Source organism: Watersipora subatra, chromosome 9, assembly GCF_963576615.1.
Source record: "Watersipora subatra chromosome 9, tzWatSuba1.1, whole genome shotgun sequence".
In the NCBI taxonomy this organism is placed as follows: Eukaryota; Metazoa; Bryozoa; class Gymnolaemata; order Cheilostomatida; family Watersiporidae; genus Watersipora; species Watersipora subatra.
The window spans coordinates 33,991,807-34,013,922 of NC_088716.1; the positions used below are offsets into that span (position 1 = coordinate 33,991,807).

At 35.0% G+C, this 22,116-nt stretch overlaps 2 protein-coding genes across 2 annotated transcripts in view; one reads left to right on the top strand and one right to left on the bottom strand.

The window, feature by feature from the left end:
- The window catches only part of LOC137404993 (uncharacterized), a 66,321-nt gene extending 61,507 nt beyond the window's left edge, over positions 1-4,814 (top strand). The window contains exons 34-39 of the mRNA XM_068091218.1: positions 84-208; positions 328-392; positions 540-772; positions 940-1,052; positions 2,332-2,534; positions 4,306-4,814. Of these exons, the coding sequence (XP_067947319.1) occupies positions 84-208; positions 328-392; positions 540-772; positions 940-1,052; positions 2,332-2,534; positions 4,306-4,342 (776 nt within the window). The 3' untranslated portion in view covers positions 4,343-4,814. The remainder of the gene's footprint in view (positions 1-83; positions 209-327; positions 393-539; positions 773-939; positions 1,053-2,331; positions 2,535-4,305) is intronic.
- A 4,427-nt stretch (positions 4,815-9,241) lies between these two features.
- LOC137404994 (mucin-2-like) lies at positions 9,242-14,138 on the bottom strand. The gene is made up of 2 exons (XM_068091219.1): positions 11,891-14,138; positions 9,242-9,597 (listed from the first exon to the last, which is right to left on the bottom strand). The coding sequence occupies exons 1-2, from the start codon at positions 14,136-14,138 to the stop codon at positions 9,242-9,244; spliced, it is 2,604 nt and encodes an 867-aa protein (XP_067947320.1).
- Between the last annotated feature and the right edge of the window lie 7,978 nt (positions 14,139-22,116).

Sequence of the window (22,116 nt, forward strand, 5' to 3'; positions counted from 1 at the left end):
TGACAAGTATAAGCAGATCTGACAAAGAAATGTGATATTTAATAGCAGATGTTATGTCTAACGCTGCTAACTGATGCTTACAGCCCTGGCTATAGATGTCTCTATATCGGCAATGATAACGTTCACTGATTCTGCTGGATGTAACACAGATGTGGAGGATAATAGTACTACTTCATATCTCAGGTTGAGGCAGCAGTTCCTAACCGCTGTAAGTGTTTCTTTAAGCGAATATATTCATACATCACTTTTACTTTATATAACACTGATGACTTTGAAACTTGGTAGTTCCTTCCAGAACTACCGCTATATATCTGCCATCAATTTTAGGCCTATTACAGTTACAACGCCAGCCTTGGGAACTACTTTATCGGTATCATTAAACTTGAATTTAGGTGAGTTGAAAAATAGTTTATGCAAGCTCAAAAGGTCTAATTAGACACTGATGGTTGACAGTTTAGACCTACCAACAATATATATTCAGACATATGTAATTAGCATGTGTTCCACCACACCAATGAAACAATTTTGTCCTAACCCAGCTGCGTGGAAGACTCAGCTGGGAGAAAAAAAAGAGCTATCAATCCTAGTGATTCAACTCGAGTGACATATGAAGTGGTGGTGAATCCGTCACCAGGTGGCGCTGCTTCAGCAATAACTGCAGCAGCAGCACTGAGTCTTGTTGAGCCTGCTAATCGTCTCCTCGCTACTCAAGGACTCATCATAAATGGATTTCTGATCAATGGGACGGCAGGGCAAGTCACTTTAGTAACAGGTATTGTAGACAAGTACTACCATCTACTGAAGCAAGTTTTCTTTTTCATATCAGAATATGTTATGATATTCACAATTCTGGATTCTTAAAACCTTCCTATTATTTTCAGTACAATAAAATATATATTAACGGATACATGTTTACATTTAGAGAAAATACTGTTACAGAGCCGAACATGGAAATAACTACCGCAAGTAATTGGATTGTCCCTGTTGTGTCAGGTATTGTGGCAGCGATAGTGCTCATAGGAGTCATAACTGTCACTATCACAGTCTGCATGGTAAGTTGGTCATAGTACAACATTTTATTTACTAGGTGCAGTATAAGTATATACTATGTATTGCATGACGTATAGCTATAGTGCTAATATATAGATACAGTGTCTAATAAAGAGCTAGTATATAGGTACAGTGTCTAATAAAGAGCTAGTATATAGATACAGTGTCTAATAAAGAGCTAATATATAGATACAGTGTCTAATAAAGAACTAATATATAGATACAGTGTCTAATAAAGAGCTAATATATAGATATAGTGTCTAATAAAAAGCTAATATATAGATATAGTGTCTAATAAAGAGCTAGTATATAGATACAGTGTCTAATAAAGAGCTAATATATAGATACAGTGTCTAATAAAGAGCTAATATATAGGTGCAGTGTCTAATAAAGAGCTAATATATAGATACAGTGTCTAATAAAGAGCCAATATATAGATACAGTGTCTAATAAAAAGCTAATATATAGATACAGTGTCTAATAACGAGCTAATATATAAGTACAGTGTCTAATAAAGAGCTAATATATAGATACAGTGTCTAATAAAAAGCTAATATATAGATACAGTGTCTAATAAAGAGCTAGTATATATATACAGTGTCTAATAAAGAGCTAATATATAGGTACAGTGTCTAATAAAGAGCTAATATATAGATCCAGTGTCTAATAAAGAGCTAATATATAGATACAGTGTCCAATAAAGAGCTAATATATAGATATAGTGTCTAATAAAGAGCCAATATATAGATACAGTGTCTAATAAAAAGCTAATATATAGGTGCAGTGTCTAATAAAGAGCTAATATATAGATACAGTGTCTAATAAAGAGCTAATATATAGACACAGTGTCTAATAAAGAGCTAGTATATATATACAGTGTCTAATAAAGAGCTAATATATAGATACAGTGTCTAATAAAGAGCTAATATATAGATACAGTGTCTAATAAAGAGCTAATATATAGATACAGTGTCTAATAAAGAGCTAATATATAGATACAGTGTCTAATAAAGGGCTACTATATAGATACAGTGTCTAATAACGAACTAATATATAGATACAGTGTCTAATAACGAGCTAATATATAGATACAGTGTCTAATAAAGAGCTAATATATATATATACAGTGTCTAATAAAGAGCTAATATATAGACATACCATGACAAACTAGCCTGCATCAGATACTTTCAAACCAATAGTTCATGTTTTATATTGGGTGTTAATATTACATGTACATAATATTGTCCAATCTGTTTTTAATAACCGGTTATTTTCATAAAGAAGCGGTCCAAAATGGAGTGGAGGCGTGACCTCCTACATGTGCATCCTGCACTACGCTTCCAGCCTAAAGACTACACTGCTGGTCACGGTTTCTCACGAATGCATGGAACAAGCGATGGCTCTATGTCTGAAAGCGATTCAGGTCAATCGGGCACATCTGGTAGCATTACTGCTAGTTGGTGGAAGAGAACTGCTTTGGACAAGTAAGTTTAAACTGACTTATGGCTTTGATCTACTTTGACTCTTCATTTCATCAGTTATAGAAATATTCATGATTTTAGGTGTTTATTAACTCCTGAAAGTATATCCTATTTTCATCATTTCGTTGTGCTATTTGACCGCTCTAGCTCAACTGTGTTAAGTTCAACTGTAAGCAGCCGCATGTTTCTCTCATGGCAAACATACAGTTTACCATGAGTGAAACATGTTTCACCTAGATGAATGCTTACCATCGCAAGGTTTTATCCTTCGGATGCAGCACATGCATACAGCAGGTGGGTGTATAAGAGGTATGGTATGGCATGCATACAGCAGGTGGGTGTATAAGAGGTATGGTATGGCATGCATGCAGGAGGTTGGTGTATAAGATGTATGGTATGGCATGCATACAGCAGGTAGGTGTATAAGAGGTATGGTATGGCATGCATACAGCAGGTGGGCATATAAGAGGTATGGTATGGCATAGATACAGCAGGTGGGTGTATATGAGGTATGGTATGCATACAGCAGGTGGGCGTATAAGAGGTATGGTATGCATCCAGCAGGTGGGCGTATAAGAGGTATGGTATGGTATGCATACAGCAGGTGGGTGTATAAAAAGTATGGTATGCATACAGCAGGTGGGTGTATAAGAGGTATGGTATGGCATGCATACAGCAGGTGGGCGTATAAGAGGTATGGTATAGCATGCATACAGCAGGTGGGTGTATAAGAGCTATGGTATGGCATGCATACAGCAGGTGGGTGTATAAGAGGTATGGTATGGCATGCATACAGCAGGTGGGTGTATAAGATGTATGGTATGGCATGCATACAGCAGGTGGGTGTATAAGAGATATGGTATGGCATGCATACAGCAGGTGGGTGTATAAGAGGTATGGTATGGCATGCATACAACAGGTATGCATGCATGTATAAGAGGTATGGTATGGTATGCATACAGTAAACGGGTGTATAAGAGGTATGGTATGGTATGCATAAAACAGGTGAGCATATAAGAGGCTGATTTTCAGCAACAATATGGAATTTTGAAACCAAAATTTTTTATGCCCTTGCGGAAGGCATGGAACGCAAGCATGTGATATTTGAACAAAATTGGCCAAAAACCTTAGAAGTGTATAGCCTCTACGCAGACAACAGACATGCACACTGATACACACACTGACAATGCCTCTACGCAGACAACAGACATGCACACTGATACACACACGCAGACAACAGACATGCACACTGATACACACACGCAGACAACAGACATGCACACTGATACACACACGCAGACAACAGACATGCACACTGATACACACACTGACAATGGCGAAGTGAGATTTGTTAATACAGAATGTCACTGCATACAGCTTCCTCTATGTGAAGGCATACAGCTTCCTCTATATGTGAAGGCATACAGCTTCCTCTATGTGAAGGCATACAGCTTCCTCTATATGTGAAGGCATACAGCTTCCTCTATGTGAAGGCATACAGCTTCCTCTATGTGAAGGCAGACACCTCCACGTGTTTATGTTCTGTAGTTATAGAACTCAGCAGTGGTTATGGCTAAAGTGTCTTTCTAACACCATCCTGTCTTTGGATTCAACACATGACTTCTTGCTGATGGGGTCCATGAGTTAACCAACTCAACTAGTTTACATTTTAATTTACATTCGAGTCTGCGTTAACATTTAAGCATTATTTATTCTAGTTCATTAGAAGTTTCCCCTGGTATGTGATGTTTCAAATGAACTTCCTTTCTTTTAGCACGAGGCCAGGTAACATCACAAGACAGTATTACTAATAAATCAATCCATCCATATGAAAGCACAATGAAAGCAGTTTGAAGGATGAAAGCTGAGCACCAACTATGCAGCCTTCTATTCATATGATAATGTGGAAAATCCACTCGCTAATCTAATGCTTTTATTATGTTATAATATTTATATTACTCTACTAATATTTTTTATAGAAGAATATAAAGGTGGCAGAAGTGGTCTCATTACTAGATTACTGGTTCAGTTTAACACGTTTGTTTTTTGATATTTCCAAAAAAACAACATACTAGATTTCTGGGATAATTTCAAACATTAACTTGCTCACCTCTGCCGCATCTGTCAAATCTTATTTATTTGGAAGATACCAGGCAAAGAGATGACCATTTTGTCTCATACATTTTGTGTTAAGAATAATTTTTTATATGTTTAATGTCTTTGATTTTTATAATGCATTGCTTATGTTACCTGTCAAGTCTAGCTTTGCTTTTCATAAATAAAGCTCCTGATACTATAGAAGCGCTATTGTCAGTGCCGCCATTTCTGGACTCTCAGTTACTATTACTTTTTGAGTTACTACTACTCTCTGAGGTACGACTACTCTCTGAGGTACTACTACTTTCTGAGGTACTATTACTCTTTGAGGTACTACTACTGTCACATGTTCTGCTACTCTCACATGTACTACTACTTTCACATGTACTACTACTCTCACAAGTACATGTACTACTACTCCCACATGTACTACTACTCTCACATGTACTAGTACTCTCACATGTACATGTACTACCACTCTCACATGTACTACCACTCCCAAATGTACATGTACTACTACTCTCACATGTACTACTATTCTCATGTGTACTACTACTCTCACATGTACTACTACTCTCACATGTACTACTCTCACATGTACTACTATACTCTCACATGTACAAGTACTACTACTCTCACATGTACAAGTACTACTACTCTCACATGTACAAGTACTACTACTCTCACATGTACAAGTATTACCACTCTCACATGTACATGTACTACCACTCTCTTATGTACTACCACTCTCAAATGTACATGTACTACTACTCTCGCATGTACTACTACTCTCACATGTACTACTACTCTCACATGTACTACTATTCTCATATGTGCTACTATTCTCGTATATACTACTACTCTCACATGTACTACGACTACCAAAAGCAGAATTACTGCTCTCCCGCTTTTTACCAGAATTTAGGAAATTCGATACAACCTTTGTATCGAGTTGCAAGTTTACTTTGCAAGTTTACTCTCTAATTCCTATCTGTGTATATTTGCTGGCTATCTGTCTAACTATACCCAATACTGATTACCTACCTATAGCGGTAGAGCGTCCGACCAATGAACCAAGATAAACATACACAAGAGCTAACTAGAGTTTGTTAGGTAAAACTCTGGTATGCTCGCAGCAGGACTCTACTGGTAATGAAACAGGTTGTGAGAAAATAGGACTCTCAAGAAAATGGCACAGTACTCAGTCTATCAAATGTTGGTTATAGCCGGCACTCAGTCTACCAAGTGTTGATTATAGCAGGTACTCAGTCTAGCAAGGGTTAGTTATAGCAAGTACTCAGTCTACCGAGTGTTGATTATAGCAGGTACTCAGTCTATCGAGTGTTGGTTATAACAAGTACTCGGTCTACCAAGTGTTATTTGTAGCAGGTACTCAGTCTACCGAGTGTTGGTTATAACAAGTACTCGGCCTACCAAGTGTTGGCTATAGCAAGCTGATTTTGTGGATATCCTGAAATAAGAGTATAATTACACCAGATCACCTGAAAAAACATCAAACCTCTATATTTCTAACAATAATATTTGATGGACTGAAAGACTAGATAGAGCCCTATGAGTAGTCATTTTCTGTATATCTGTTTGGTTAGTTATGTTGCAGGTAGACAGGGTAGAGTTTGTGAGAAGTTGTATGTGCTTGCAGGTAGATAGGGTAGAGTTTGTGAGAAGTTGTATGTACTTGCAGGTAGACAGGGTAGAGTTTGTGAGAAGTCATATGTACAACTTTTTATTGGCATTAGAAATCATCAATAGAATGATGTTTTTGTTACATGCGAAAATACGAATGAGAGGACAATTACCTATCAGGACAAAAATGAAAAAGTAGAAATTCGCAATTATAGAGTGAGTTCAACAAAAGTGGTTTAAAAGTTGGTAGCATATTAGTATGCTAAAGAGGAGTAGCGATAGTGACTTGTAGAGCATATTAGTATGCTAAGGAGGAGTCACGATAGTAACTTGTAGAGCATATTAGTATGCTAAGGAGGAGTCGCGATAGTGACTTGTAGAGCATATTAGTATACTAAGAAGGAGTCGCAATAGTGACTTGTAGAGCATATTAATACGCTAAGGAGGAGTCGCGATAGTGACTTGTAGAGCATATTAGTATGCTAAGGAAGAGTCGCGATAGTGACTTGTAGAGCATATTAGTATACTAAGGAGGAGTCGAGATAGTGACTTGTAGAGCATATTAGTACGCTAAGGAGGAGTCGCGATAGTGACTTGTAGAGCATATTAGTACGCTAAGGAGGAGTCGCGATAGTGACTTGTAGAGCATATTAGTACGCTAAGGAGGAGTCGCGATAGTGACTTGTAGGTTGTAATAACAAAAAGTTCACAAACTGAAACATAACTTAGGGAATGGGTTAGAAACATTAACACGAGTTTCTAAGGAGTTCTAAGAATGAAAAGATGCTGATGGTTTGTAGATTATATAAACTGTTTGTAGATTGTATGGAGCATTTGTAGATTATATAGACTGAAGATTGTATAGACGGTTTGCAGATTGTATAAACTGTTTGTAGATTGTATAGACTGTTTGTAGATTATATAGACTGTTTGTAGATTGTATAGACTGTTTGTAGATTGTATAGACTGTTTGTAGATTGTATAGACTGTTTGTAGATTATATAGACTGTTTGTAGATTGTATAAACTGTTTGTAGATTGTATAGACTGTTTGTAGATTGTATAGACTGTTTGTAGATTATATAGACTGTTTGTAGATTGTATAGACTTTTTGTAGATTATATAAACTGTTTGTAGATTGTATAGAGTATTTGTAGATTGTAAAGACTGTTCCAATAATGCAGAAAAATCTACATTTATTAGGACAATCTTAGAACGCTTTCAGGTTTCCTTCGTGTACCATAGATTTGCATTTTAGAGGGCGTATGGAGAAAGTCTATTATCTTATATGCTTTAGCTCTCTGATATAAAAGCCTGTTCTGTAGAACAGATTCTTTATCACCATCTCAACATTAGCATTCCACACTCCCTCCTTTATCTAATCGATCATCAGTGACTAAATTAGGTCACGCCTGATGGTTAACACAATACTTTTACACCAATATTTTTGATAGTCAAGAAATAACCATAAAATTTGATTATACAACATTATATTACCTGATTACGTAAAGTTGTGCCTGGTGACAACTGTAGAGTCATATGTTTGTGCCTAGTGACAACTGTAGAGTCATATGTTTGAGCCTAGTGACAACTGTAGAGTCATTAGTTTGAGACCTTTTTTATGGTTCCCAAGATTACAACAGCAACTTGCTGAATTTGTATCTTTTTCTCTTCATTAGCTCAGCGCCAAAGCAAATAATCTAAGAGGGATTCTGAAGCTAATGCTAAACGCATAACTGTGTCATAGACCATAATATTGGCGGAGTCCAACGAAAATATTAAATGCCTATAATTTCTGTCTACATGGGATGAACTTGCCTCGAATATCTCATCGACCACAGAAGTCAGAGCTTGAGTTTTGAAAGAGTTTAAATACATTTACGGTATATCTATACTTATACATATGCGTTATATAAACGATATATATACTACAGATATATGTATAAATATACCATATATATATATATATATATATATATATATATATATATATATATATATATATATATATATATATATATATATATTTATGTATAAATGTATATATATGCCGTATATATAAATATATATATTTATATATATCATATATATATCATATATATATCATATATATATATATAGCGTATATGTATATATTGTATATATATATCGTGTATATATATCATATGTATATATATCGTATATATATCATATATATATCGTATATATATATCGTATATATATCGTATATATATCGTATATATATATCGTATATATATCGTATATATATCGTATATATATATATATATATATATATATATACTAGCTGCATTACCCGTGTTCGGGAACAGATTTGCGTAAAGCAATAGTTTTATTGAGAGTTGTCTTCCATACTGTAAAACAACTCCAAATATGCAATCTACTGAAATTTTTGTGCTGATCAGACTGTATACACATATGCAGTCGAACATGTCAATAATGTTAGAGAGAACAATGGAAATATGCAACTTGTTTTACAGCTAGTCTACAATGCATCAGTCTTGAACCATTCAAATCGGAGTTGTCCTAATTTTGTACACAGAACTTATAATGAAATTGACATTGCTAGGCAAACTGAAGTTCTTCAAACTGACAGTATTGAAAAGTTTTACATATTTTAAGAAATTCTAGAAAATATTTTGCTAATGCACTGCTTAGCTATCGCCAGCATTTATTGAATTGAGACTTTTGCATGCTTGAAACACTAATCATGACTCACCAGTTCTTCGTCTATAGCCTGTGTTTTGACATTGTATATACAAACTGTGCAGCAGTAATATGGTTGTTGATAAAATTTATTATCAATAAAATCTACTATATAGACTACATACATGGCCTCTCGCCTTTCCAACGTAAGGCATTACATCTGGAGCATTTTTGGACATTCGTCCCATAGAAAAATTCAGCCCTATACTGTGTTGCAGGACTGTAGTCAAGTGCAAAGTTTTCTGCTCATGCACGGCGCCTGGTAACAGCTGCTGCAGTTAGTGCATCTTGCTGTTGTCGCCGTCTAATCTGCTCTGAAAATTCAGCTTGCCGAGCAGCTGTTGTAGCTACTGCATCATGTTCTTTTCGCCGCTGCATCTGCTCGGAGGTTTCTGCACATCTAGCTGTTGTAGCAGCTGCTCTGAGCCATTTGAGTTGCTGTTGGGTCGGCTCAGCAGTCTCTGCACTTCTAGCAGCTGCAGCATTTATTCTGGCATGCTCTCGATGTACCTGTGTTTGTTCAGCGGTTTCTGCTCTTCTAGCAGCTGCTATTCTGTTTTTGTTGTAGGCGTAGCTGTATTTGCTCTGCAGTTTCTGCACTTCTACATGTAGCAGATGCAGTAACTATTCTGTTTCATTGTAGGCGTAGCTGTGTTTGCTTAGCAGTCTCTGCACTTCTAGCTGCTGCTTTGCGAATTCGATCTCTTTCTCTACTGAAATCAATCTGTTCTTGCATTTGGGCAATAGGCTTTTTGGGAGGCATTGTACTGCTTCAAGCGTTTCTAAAAGTTAATGAGATGGTGTGCCTTTTTGTAATATACACTGCTCGCTTTCTTCTCACCGTTGCCTATCGCAACGTTCGGAGTGCCCGTGCAAGTTCTGTAGTAGCTGTAGTTCTGTGGTACTCGTAGCTTGAAAAAAAGTAAAAGTAAGTCAGCTGCGGAAGGAAATGAACATGTTTACTATCACGAACGGTTGCAAATCCAACTTTTCAAGTAGTGGAGGTGTGGCAATTCATAGACAATACAACATTAAATGAGAAATACTCACCTTTTAAAGTACTCACCTGATGTATAAATTTAATAGGTGGGAACAGCGTTTTTTTCAAGTGACCGCAAGAAACAAACGTTCACATGACCTTCTCGGTACACGTTGGCAGTAAATACTAATTACATGTAAATTACTACTCATTAATGTTTTTTATTTAATGAGTAGTACATTTGTATAGCTGTATGGACACTTTTGTATAGGCCGCAGAACTCAGGATGGTGCTTTTTAGCACGGCAGCAACTCTGCTGTTTAAAATGGAACAGTACCGCTGGGCACTGGAAAGAGGCGGAGATAACTGACCAAATATGACGTCATTTGTGTGTGAAAACTGAAAACGATGAATAGGTTACCGTATGTATAGAGACGCACTAACCGGATATTCCCGTTAATGCGCCCGAGCTACGTAGTAGCGGCTAATAATCCGAAAAGTATGGTACTCTATACGGCGGACACACACACAGACAGACAACGATTGCCGTTTATATAGTAGATATTTATATATACGGTTTATATAAATAATCTATATATACTAGATGAATGCTTGGTGTTGCCCAGGTAACAAAAATATTTTTGCACAGAAAACTTATTTTTATTTAACATATAACAACAGTTACCATTCTAACTTTTAAACTTCATATCATGAGAAAAGTGTTTTTGTGCGATTTAAACGAATCAAGAAAACAAATAAACAATGAGCTCATGGAAGTCTGCATATAAAAAAGGTTTTCTGTTGCATCAAAATCTCGTTGTATTCAAAGTTCTGATGGATGATACTGGTACAAACGCACAACTCACATATCAGACTTTCTTTGTCTGATACTTTGTCCAAATAAACAGAGAAATAATGTAAAGGCAATTCCTACTCCAGATAATACAACTTTTTACAGATTTACCGAAACCGGAAATATGGGTGTAACAGCGCATTTGAAACTGAAATAGTTCATTAGAAAATTATAGCTTAAAAATTAGGATGTAATAGTAAAAAATTAGCTTTTACAAAATCAAAAAAGCTAAGGCAAAAGATAATATCAATAAAAACACGTGTGGACTTTTGCCATATGATTTTAATTTGTTCCAGTGTTGGCGACGTAAGGTGAAAATGTCCTACAGAGATGTAAAAGAAGGTACCGCGACTTAGTTTACACCAACTCTGGTTTGAACTGGCACAGCCAGGCTCAGGACAGCTCGCTACGACTCAGGACAGCCTGGGCCAACTCGGCCGGGTTATTCATAATCTTCCAAGCAAAGATTTGTATAAAAGGCACAAGGCAAAACGAGAAGGATCAGAGCCCATTTGAGCTTGTGAACTGTTGAATGTTTTGTTTTATCATCATAAGCGTAGCGAATGCTTGTATTAAACTCAAAGAGCACTGAGTTACTTTTGCATGTGAAGCTGGTAAAGCTGACAGCACAAATTCTTTACAGAGTGGTAAAGAAGGCTATAGAAATTATCTAATGCAAACACTCCCTGGTAAAAATCATCAAAAATTTCATATACGTATTGTACGTTTTAAACATTAGTAACTAAATAATATGGTAATATTAGTAGTTATAGTTACATACAGTAACTTTAGTGAATTTAGTGGTTATGAGCTGCAATAAAATGTAATATTACAAAGTGATATGTACAGCACATACCATAGGAAGTTCTTACCTTTGAGACAGACATATAACATACTAGAAGCATGCTTAACATACTAAACACATACATTTTTACTTGAAGCAAAGTTTCAATATGTATTTTACTAAACTTCAACTTTAGAAACGGATGAGTGATCAAATTCTAACCGATGACAGTTTCGTTATCACTATAACTTATAGCGAATAATGTTGAACTGAGAGTACGAGCAAGCATCATATTTCTTTCATGTGTTGTGGGAGGCATTTCAGCGAATAATGTTGAACTGAGAGTACGAGCAAGCATCATATTTCTTTCATGTGTTGTGGGAGGCATTTCAGCGAATAATGTTGAACTGAGAGTACGAGCAAGCATCATATTTCTTTCATGTGTTGTGGGAGGCATTTCAGCGAATAATGTTGAACTGAGAGTACGAGCAAGCATCATATTTCTTTCATGTGTTGTGGGAGGCATTTCAGCGAATAATGTAGAACTGAGAGTACGAGCAAGCATCATATTTCTTTCATGTGTTGTGGGAGGCATTTCAGCGAATAATGTAGAACTGAGAGTACGAGCAAGCATCATATTTCTTTCATGTGTTGTGGGAGGCATTTCAGCGAATAATGTAGAACTGAGAGTACGAGCAAGCATCATATTTCTTTCATGTGTTGTGGGAGGCATTTCAGCGAATAATGTTGAACTGAGAGTACGAGCAAGCATCGTATTTCTTTCATGTGTTGTGGGAGGCATTTCAGCGAATAATGTAGAACTGAGAGTACGAGCAAGCATCATATTTCTTTCATGTGTTGTGGGAGGCATTTCAGCGAATAATGTAGAACTGAGAGTACGAGCAAGCATCATATTTCTTTCATGTGTTGTGGGAGGCATTTCAGCGAATAATGTAGAACTGAGAGTACGAGCAAGCATCGTATTTCTTTCATGTGTTGTGGGAGGCATTTCAGCGAATAATGTAGAACTGAGAGTACGAGCAAGCATCGTATTTCTTTCATGTGTTGTGGGAGGCATTTCAGCGAATAATGTAGAACTGAGAGTACGAGCAAGCATCATATTTCTTTCATGTGTTGTGGGAGGCATTTCAGCGAATAATGTAGAACTGAGAGTACGAGCAAGCATCATATTTCTTTCATGTGTTGTGGGAGGCATTTCAGCGAATAATGTAGAACTGAGAGTACGAGCAAGCATCATATTTCTTTCATGTGTTGTGGGAGGCATTTCAGCGAATAATGTTGAACTGAGAGTACGAGCAAGCATCGTATTTCTTTCATGTGTTGTGGGAGGCATTTCAGCGAATAATGTAGAACTGAGAGTACGAGCAAGCATCGTATTTCTTTCATGTGTTGTGGGAGGCATTTCAGCGAATAATGTAGAACTGAGAGTACGAGCAAGCATCATATTTCTTTCATGTGTTGTGGGAGGCATTTCAGCGAATAATGTAGAACTGAGAGTACGAGCAAGCATCGTATTTCTTTCATGTGTTGTGGGAGGCATTTCAGCGAATAATGTAGAACTGAGAGTACGAGCAAGCATCATATTTCTTTCATGTGTTGTGGGAGGCATTTCAGCGAATAATGTAGAACTGAGAGTACGAGCAAGCATCATATTTCTTTCATGTGTTGTGGGAGGCATTTCAGCGAATAATGTAGAACTGAGAGTACGAGCAAGCATCGTATTTCTTTCATGTGTTGTGGGAGGCATTTCAGCGAATAATGTTGAACTGAGAGTACGAGCAAGCATCGTATTTCTTTCATGTGTTGTGGGAGGCATTTCAGCGAATAATGTAGAACTGAGAGTACGAGCAAGCATCATATTTCTTTCATGTGTTGTGGGAGGCATTTCAGCGAATAATGTAGAACTGAGAGTACGAGCAAGCATCGTATTTCTTTCATGTGTTGTGGGAGGCATTTCAGCGAATAATGTTGAGCTGAGAGTACGAGCAAGCATCATATTTCTTTCATGTGTTGTGGGAGGCATTTCAGCGAATAATGTTGAACTGAGAGTACGAGCAAGCATCATATTTCTTTCATGTGTTGTGGGAGGCATTTCAGCGAATAATGTTGAACTGAGAGTACGAGCAAGCATCATATTTCTTTCATGTGTTGTGGGAGGCATTTCAGCGAATAATGTTGAACTGAGAGTACGAGCAAGCATCATATTTCTTTCATGTGTTGTGGGAGGCATTTCAGCGAATAATGTTGAACTGAGAGTACGAGCAAGCATCATATTTCTTTCATGTGTTGTGGGAGGCATTTCAGCGAATAATGTAGAACTGAGAGTACGAGCAAGCATCGTATTTCTTTCATGTGTTGTGGGAGGCATTTCAGCGAATAATGTTGAACTGAGAGTACGAGCAAGCATCATATTTCTTTCATGTGTTGTGGGAGGCATTTCAGCGAATAATGTTGAACTGAGAGTACGAGCAAGCATCATATTTCTTTCATGTGTTGTGGGAGGCATTTCAGCGAATAATGTAGAACTGAGAGTACGAGCATCGTATTTCTTTCATGTCTTGTGGGAGGCATTTCAGCGAATTGCCAAAATAAAATTTCTTTCGGCTGAAAATTTGACCAAATAAAATTTGATTTTGGTCAAATTTTTTCTGACGAATTCAGCACACCGACTGCCAAAATTGAATTTCGAGATAAATTCTTGTTGATGTCGTGTGGTGAAATGTTGTATGGCGCGAGTGTAGTGGAGTGGAGTGTAGTGGAGTGTAGTGGAGTGTAGTGGAGTGTAGTGGAGTGTAGTGGAGTGTAGTGCAGTGTAGTGCAGTGTAGTGCGAGTGTAGTGCGAGTGTAGTGGAGTGTAGTGCGAGTGTAGTGCGAGTGTAGTGCGAGTGTAGTGCGAGTGTAGTGCGAGTGTAGTGCGAGTGTAGTGCGAGTGTAGTGCGAGTGTAGTGCGAGTGTAGTGCGAGTGTAGTGCGAGTGTAGTGCGAGTGTAGTGGAGTGTAGTGGAGTGTAGTGGAGTGCAAAAAGAAAAGAAAATATAATGTATGTATTTGCATGGACTTTTAGTGTCAATTTTTAGCCATATATTTATACTGTACATTATGCCCATGTGGCTATAGTTTGATCATTAGTTGTGCAAAATGGAACTCATAAAAGTTTTGCTCTGCTGAAAGAGGTTTTTGTACACTAATATCGACTAGTTGAGCAGTGCAGAAGAAGAGTTGAGGTCGGAAGACATTGTAAAAGGTATTGAACAACCAAAAGCTGTTCACTCCATTGAAAGCTACAATCTAAAGGCAATAGGCTGAGCAAACGATGAAAATATTTTTATTTAAAAAATGTTAATATTTTTTTCAACATATATTGTAATTTTAGTTTGTTCAAGTCACTTGTTTTTTAATATATATTTGTAGCAATTGATAGATTGTTATATAACTTATAAGTTTGCAGGTTTATAGCATATTATTGAATAGCCATTGCGGTTATCTTAATTTGGCTCACAATGGAGAGACACTCGTAACTCCTCTTCTATTGCACATAAAAAGCTAGTTTTGATAGCAAACTGTAGCAAACATATCAATGAGTGCAATGAGCCTTAATACGGCATTGTTAAATATAGATATAAAATAAAAATATGCTTTCAAATTTAGAATTGAGCAAAAACTCAAAAGTTTGAACACATTGCAATGCAGGCTATAATATCATCAGGCTAATTGCAAGCAATAGATATCAGCTGGTAGAAATATTTTTTCTTGGTTTCTCAATGCATACTTATTTAGAGATTTATAACCAGTTGGAGGTAAGTTAGTTAATTCTTTACATCTAAAAGAGTTAATGTCGCTTTTCCCGAAAGAAAGAAAGAACAAAATTTAGGCGACATTCGTTTCGCCTGAAACCGGTTAAATCTATCTTCTCAAAATTCTGACGGGATACTTGAATAATATAACACCAGCCTCTATATGCCTTTATACATTTTATAGGAAGGATTGAAGTGTTTAAGTACATATATGTGTACTAGCTGTACTACCCGGCGTTGCCCGGATAATAAAAAAGTCTTTGCACAGAAAATTGATTTGTAGTTAACATATAACAACATTTGCCATTCTAACTTTCAAAATACATATTATGAGAAAAGTATCTTGTGTAGTTGAAATAAATTACGAGAGAAAATAAAAACAACTAAAGGTTTTCAAACTTTGACAAGCAACTGTAACTTTCAAACTTCATATCATGAAGAAAATGTTTTGTACAGGTCAAATAAATTAAAAAATAAAACAACTATAAAAGGGTTTAGATGTAAATGTGAAATATTTAGCAAGTAATAGCTAAATTAAGTCGTTTTTGCTACGATTACGATAAAAGATGATTCGGTAATGATACAATTAATACGAATTTAAAAAACAAAATAAAATTCCTGAATATGCAGAATTAATAATAACAATTTTTGCATAGAAGTGTGTGTATAAAAATGTTACTGTTCCAACAGAAGCTATCCATCATACCGGTACAAATGTAAAAATGAGATGTTAAACTGTCTTTGTCTGACCGAATTGAAAGAGAATGTAGAGGCTCTTCCTATAATTGTCTGTGTGAGAAGAAGTGGCCTTGACTCCAGATATATCAATTAAACCTTTTGAAAAATATTTTTTAACAGGAGCATTATAACGTGGGCACATTGCTAAAATAATTAATGTGTGCATTCGCTAGACGGGTATATGATAACATAATTGTAATTAACAAATAATCTTAATTATGTATTGTATGGCTCAGTGGTAGAGTGTCTGGATTTAAAACTTGTGGGAATGGTCGCCAAGAGTTCAAATCCTTCTGGATTGGGTATTCTTGTTCCAAGATTTTAGTAGCTATAGCTGGAACTATCTACATATCCGCATAGCCACACACTAACTTTGAGAAATATATATATATATATATATATTTCTCAAAGTTAGTGTGTGGCTATGCGGATATGTAGATAGTTCCAGCTATAGCTACTATCTACATATCCGCATAGCCACACACTTTAGTAGCTATAGTTCCAGCTATAGCTACTAAAATCTTGGAACAAGAATACCCAATCCGGAAGGATTTGAACTCTCGGCGACCATTCCCACAAGTTTTAAATCCAGACACTCTACCACTGAGCCATACAATACATAATTAAGATTATTTGTTAATTACAATTATGTTATCATATACCCGTCTAGCGAATGCACACATTAATTATTTTAGCAATGTGCCCACGTTATAATGCTCCTGTTAAAAAATATTTTTCAAAAGGTTTAATTGATATATCTGGAGTCAAGGCCACTTCTTCTCACACAGACAATTATAGGAAGAGCCTCTACATTCTCTTTCAATTCGGTCAGACAAAGACAGTTTAACATCTCATTTTTACATTTGTACCGGTATGATGGATGGTATATATATGATGGTATATATATATATATATATATATATATATATATATATATATATATATATATATATATATATATATATACATATTGTACAATAATGAAATTTCTAAGCAGTGTTTAACTCGATGTGACTATTAAGATACTGTTTTCGGAACTTTTTCAACTCATCCGTTACCACGGTCAGAGTGTAATCAAACCTACATATATTTCTCATCAACCACAGAAGTCAGGGCATGAGAATGTACCATCTTACAGAAAACCAAGACTGCTGTACAGAACACATTTAACAAAACTCATCAATCATTTTATTTTACGGCTGTTGATATATTAAAAACAATATAAATTTGCACGCGCACTGTAAATAGAGCTTAACAATAGCCTTTGAAAGCGGTTCTATTCATCTATACAGCCCAAGTGTCGTCAGTCAAAAAATATTTGTGTGCCCCACCCTTTGGATAAAATACCTCTTGTGTAGTTACACCCTCGTTAAAGGTGAGATGGCGCCTGTTTTATTCCAGATACATTCTGAATGGTTGAATATCTACATATATTATAGCTAATCTTTACTAACCTATTTGAACTGACATTTACAGAGATTGAAAACATGGTCTCTGGGTCTATGGGTCTATGGGTCTCTGGGTCTCTGGGTCTATGGGTCTATGGGTCTATGAGTCTATGGGTCTATGGGTCTATGGGTCTCTGGGTCTCTGGGTCTCTGGGTCTCTGGGTCTATGGGTCTCTGGGTCTCTGGGTCTATGGGTCTATGGGTCTATGGGTCCATGGGTCTATGGGTCTATGGGTCCATGGGTCTATGGGTCTATGGGTCTCTGGGTTTATGGGTCTATGGGTCTCTGGGTCTATGGGTCTATGGGTCAATGGGTCAATGGGTCTCTGGGTCTATGGGTCTATGGGTCTTTGGGTCTCTGGGTCTCTGGGTCTATGAGGCTGTTGTACTAAATTGCAGTGTTTACTTCTAACCATCAAATGGTTTTTCTACCAGAAATGCAATAACTGATAAATACAGCTCCTTTAGGCTAGTAAGCGCTCCTTTAGGCTAGTAAGCGCTCTAGGCTAGTAAGCACTCCTTTAGGCTAGTAAGCGCTCCTTTAGGCTAGTAAGCGCTCTAGGCTAGTAAGCACTCCTTTAGGCTAGTAAGCGCTCCTTTAGGCTAGTAAGCGCAATGACTTGTAGTGGAAATGGAGCTAATAAATTAGTAGAGATTTAGATATAGTACTTATATTGGTTAGTGACTGACAGTTTCGTGCTTGTGCAGCCATCAGCCTGTAGGTCTCAACAACAGTCTCCTCAGGCATATATATATATACATGTATATACATGTATAAATTTATATACATATATATACATATACATATATATACATATACATATATATACATGTATACATCTATATACATATATATACATGTATACATCTATATGCATATATATGCATATACATATATATACATGTATACATCTATATACATATATATACATGTATACATCTATATACATCTATATACATCTATATACATATATATACATGTATACATCTATATACATCTATATACATATATATATATATATATATATATATATATATATATATATATATATATATATATATATATATATATATATATATATATATGTTTGTGTATATGTACATACATTATATATACAAGTATGTATATATGCACATATGTATATATACATATATGTATATATACATATACATGTACAGAAACGGAGGTTTACAGCTTATATCAATCAACTACAGGTGTTTATATAATGGAGGTGAAGTAGCTAACAGATTAAATATTATCATCAGACATGTTTTACCAGATGATTGCTTCTTCAGAGCATGAAACTATTAGTAATAAAAGTGTTTTAACCATAAGTTTTAAACTTCTGTTTCTGTATAACAGGCTCTATTTTATAATATCGAGCACTCTGTGTGGAAATTTTACTCGAAGTTTATACATATACATGTATATACATGTATACATTTATATACATATATATACATATACATATATATACATATACATATATATACATGTATACATCTATATACATATATATACATGTATACATCTATATACATATATATACATATACATATATATACATATATATACATGTATACATCTATATACATCTATATACATATATATACATGTATACATCTATATACATCTATATACATATATATATATATATATATATATATATATATATATATATATATATATATATATATATATATATATATATATATGTTTGTGTATATGTACATACATTATATATACAAGTATGTATATATGCACATATGTATATATACATATATGTATATATACATATACATGTACAGAAACGGAGGTTTACAGCTTATATCAATCAACTACAGGTGTTTATATAATGGAGGTGAAGTAGCTAACAGATTAAATATTATCATCAGACATGTTTTACCAGATGATTGCTCCTTCAGAGCATGAAACTATTAGTAATAAAAGTGTTTTAACCATAAGTTTTAAACTTCTGTTTCTGTATAACAGGCTCTATTTTATAATATCGAGCACTCAGTGTGGAAATTTTACTCGAAGTTTATACATATACATGTATATACATGTATACATTTATATACATATATATACATATACATATATATACATATACATATATATACATGTATACATCTATATACATATATATACATGTATACATCTATATACATATATATACATATACATATATATACATATATATACATGTATACATCTATATACATGTATACATCTATATACATATATATATATATATATACATATATATGTTTGTGTATATGTACATACATTATATATACAAGTATGTATATATGCACATATGTATATATACATATATGTATATATACATATACAGAAACGGAAGTTTTCAGCTTATATCAATCAACTACAGGTGTTTATATAATGGAGGTGAAGTAGCTAACAGATTAAATATTATCATCAGACATGTTTTACCTGATGATTGCTTCTTCAGAGCATGAAACTACTAGTAATAAAAGTGTTTTAACCATAAGTTTTAAACTTCTGTTTCTGTATAACAGGCTCTATTTTATAATATCGAGCGCTCTGTGTGGAAATTTTACTCGAAGTTTATACATATACATGTAGGTATATTTATAATATTTATATATATGCATATATATAAATATCTATATACATATATATAAACATGTATTAACACACATGTATATACATACATGTATGTTTATGTATAATAATATATATACACATTTATATGTGTATGTAAGTATACACATATTATTATATATACATATTAATATATGTATGTATATGTACATATAATATACATTTTATATGTACATTATATATATATATACATACAATATATATGTATATATATATATGTATGTGAGACCAACTGCTTCTATTGGGCGTGGCTAGACATAAGTGTCTCACGCATTCATAAGCTGAAAAAGAGAAGACCAATTGTTTAGAGAATGAATGAAATCTATTGATTGCCAAAAGCGGCACTCCCAAAGAGTAATGTTGCATCTTAACAATAATCTCCTGGTCTCTGTCATTACTCATCAAAGCTAATCAAAAGAGACAGGATATGCTTACTTCAGGATATATAGCAAACGCTGTCAAGTTGTGACCGCCCTTTCTTCAATATATTAGAGCTGATGAACTTGAAAGTAGATACGTACATAGCTGCAGTAGCGAGATCTGAGCTAGTGGGTAAGTAAGGCATCGTTGCAAGGTTGTCGTTCGTATTAACCTTCTCTTGTAGGTAAGCGTTTGTAAGGCCTTCAAGTCAATCTTAAATCTAAGAGCCATGAGTGTTAGCTATAAATCTAAGAGCTATGAGTGTTAGCTATAAATCTAAGAGCTATGAGTGTTAGCTATAAATCTAAGAGCTATGAGTGTTAGCTATAAATCTAAAAGATATGAGTGTTAGCTATAAATCTAAGAGCTATGAGTGTTAGCTATAAATCTGAGAGCTATGATTGTTAGCTCTAAATCTAAGAGCTATGAGTGTTAGCTATAAATCTAAGAGCTATGAGTGTTAGCTATAAAAATGTAACTAGCACACATTTTGAATGTTAGTTTGAAGTGTACTTTACTTTAATAAAAGCTTTAAGCGCATGAGCTTCTCCAAATATGACATTAAACCGTTTTCATGCTTTAATTTTAACATAATTATAAAACAAACTATTTCCTTTATTTAAATTTTATTTAATTGAGATAATTCTGCAAGTGATGAAAACTTTATATTAGGACAATAAATGTAGACAAAAAGGTGTTGAGGGAGACTTTATCATAGAATTGTAATTCAAATATGATAAAATTGACCACATAACAAAACAGCAGTTCTTAAAAGTAGCATTAAATTTAACTTTGAAAAAAGTTTTTTAAATCGCCAATGTTCTATCATATTTTGTGTTTGGATAAACAACTGCAGCATTGTTCAGGGCTAAACTATAAATGCTTACCTGCAGTACTGTTCAGTATTAAACTATAAACACTACCTGCATTAATGTTCAGGGCTAAACTTTAAACACTAGTTGCAGTAATGTTTCAGGCTAAACTATCAGCGCTACCTGCAGAAATGTTCGGGGCTAAATTATAAACACTAGCTGCAGTAATGTTTCAAGCTAAACTATCAGCGCTATCTGCAGTACTGTTCAGGGCTAATAAGTATTACCATACTAATTCTTGGCTGCTTGTTAAGTGGCATCAGATATTTTCAACGCTGCAAATTGAAGATATTAAACAAGTTATTAATAATGATATTAATAATACGGGTACCTGTTTTAAAAGCTCTGACACTTGGACGACCTTTGATTTGAAATGATTTGCCCAACCATGCTCAGTATTTTGTACAAACAGGCAAATAGTTGTGGTTCGCGGAGTAGCTTTTCACAAATACCATAAAACCTTTAATCGAAAGCCTATTGGTGCTCTACTTTTCAACCCTTCTCTTGTAGTGGCGTTTTATTAGAGTTGACGTTCAAATAGAGGGTAGCGTTGTAGTTTTCAAATA

What these genes read in the sequence shown, in the direction of transcription:
- LOC137404994 (XM_068091219.1), bottom strand. Translation starts at nt 14,138, where the DNA reads ATGCCTCCCACAACACATGAAAGAAATATGATGCTTGCTCGTACTCTC. An exon ending in AAGAAATATGATGCTTGCTC is followed by an intron (nt 9,598 to 11,890) that starts GTACTCTCAGTT and finishes TGCTACATGTAG; the next exon opens with AAGTGCAGAAACTGCAGAGC.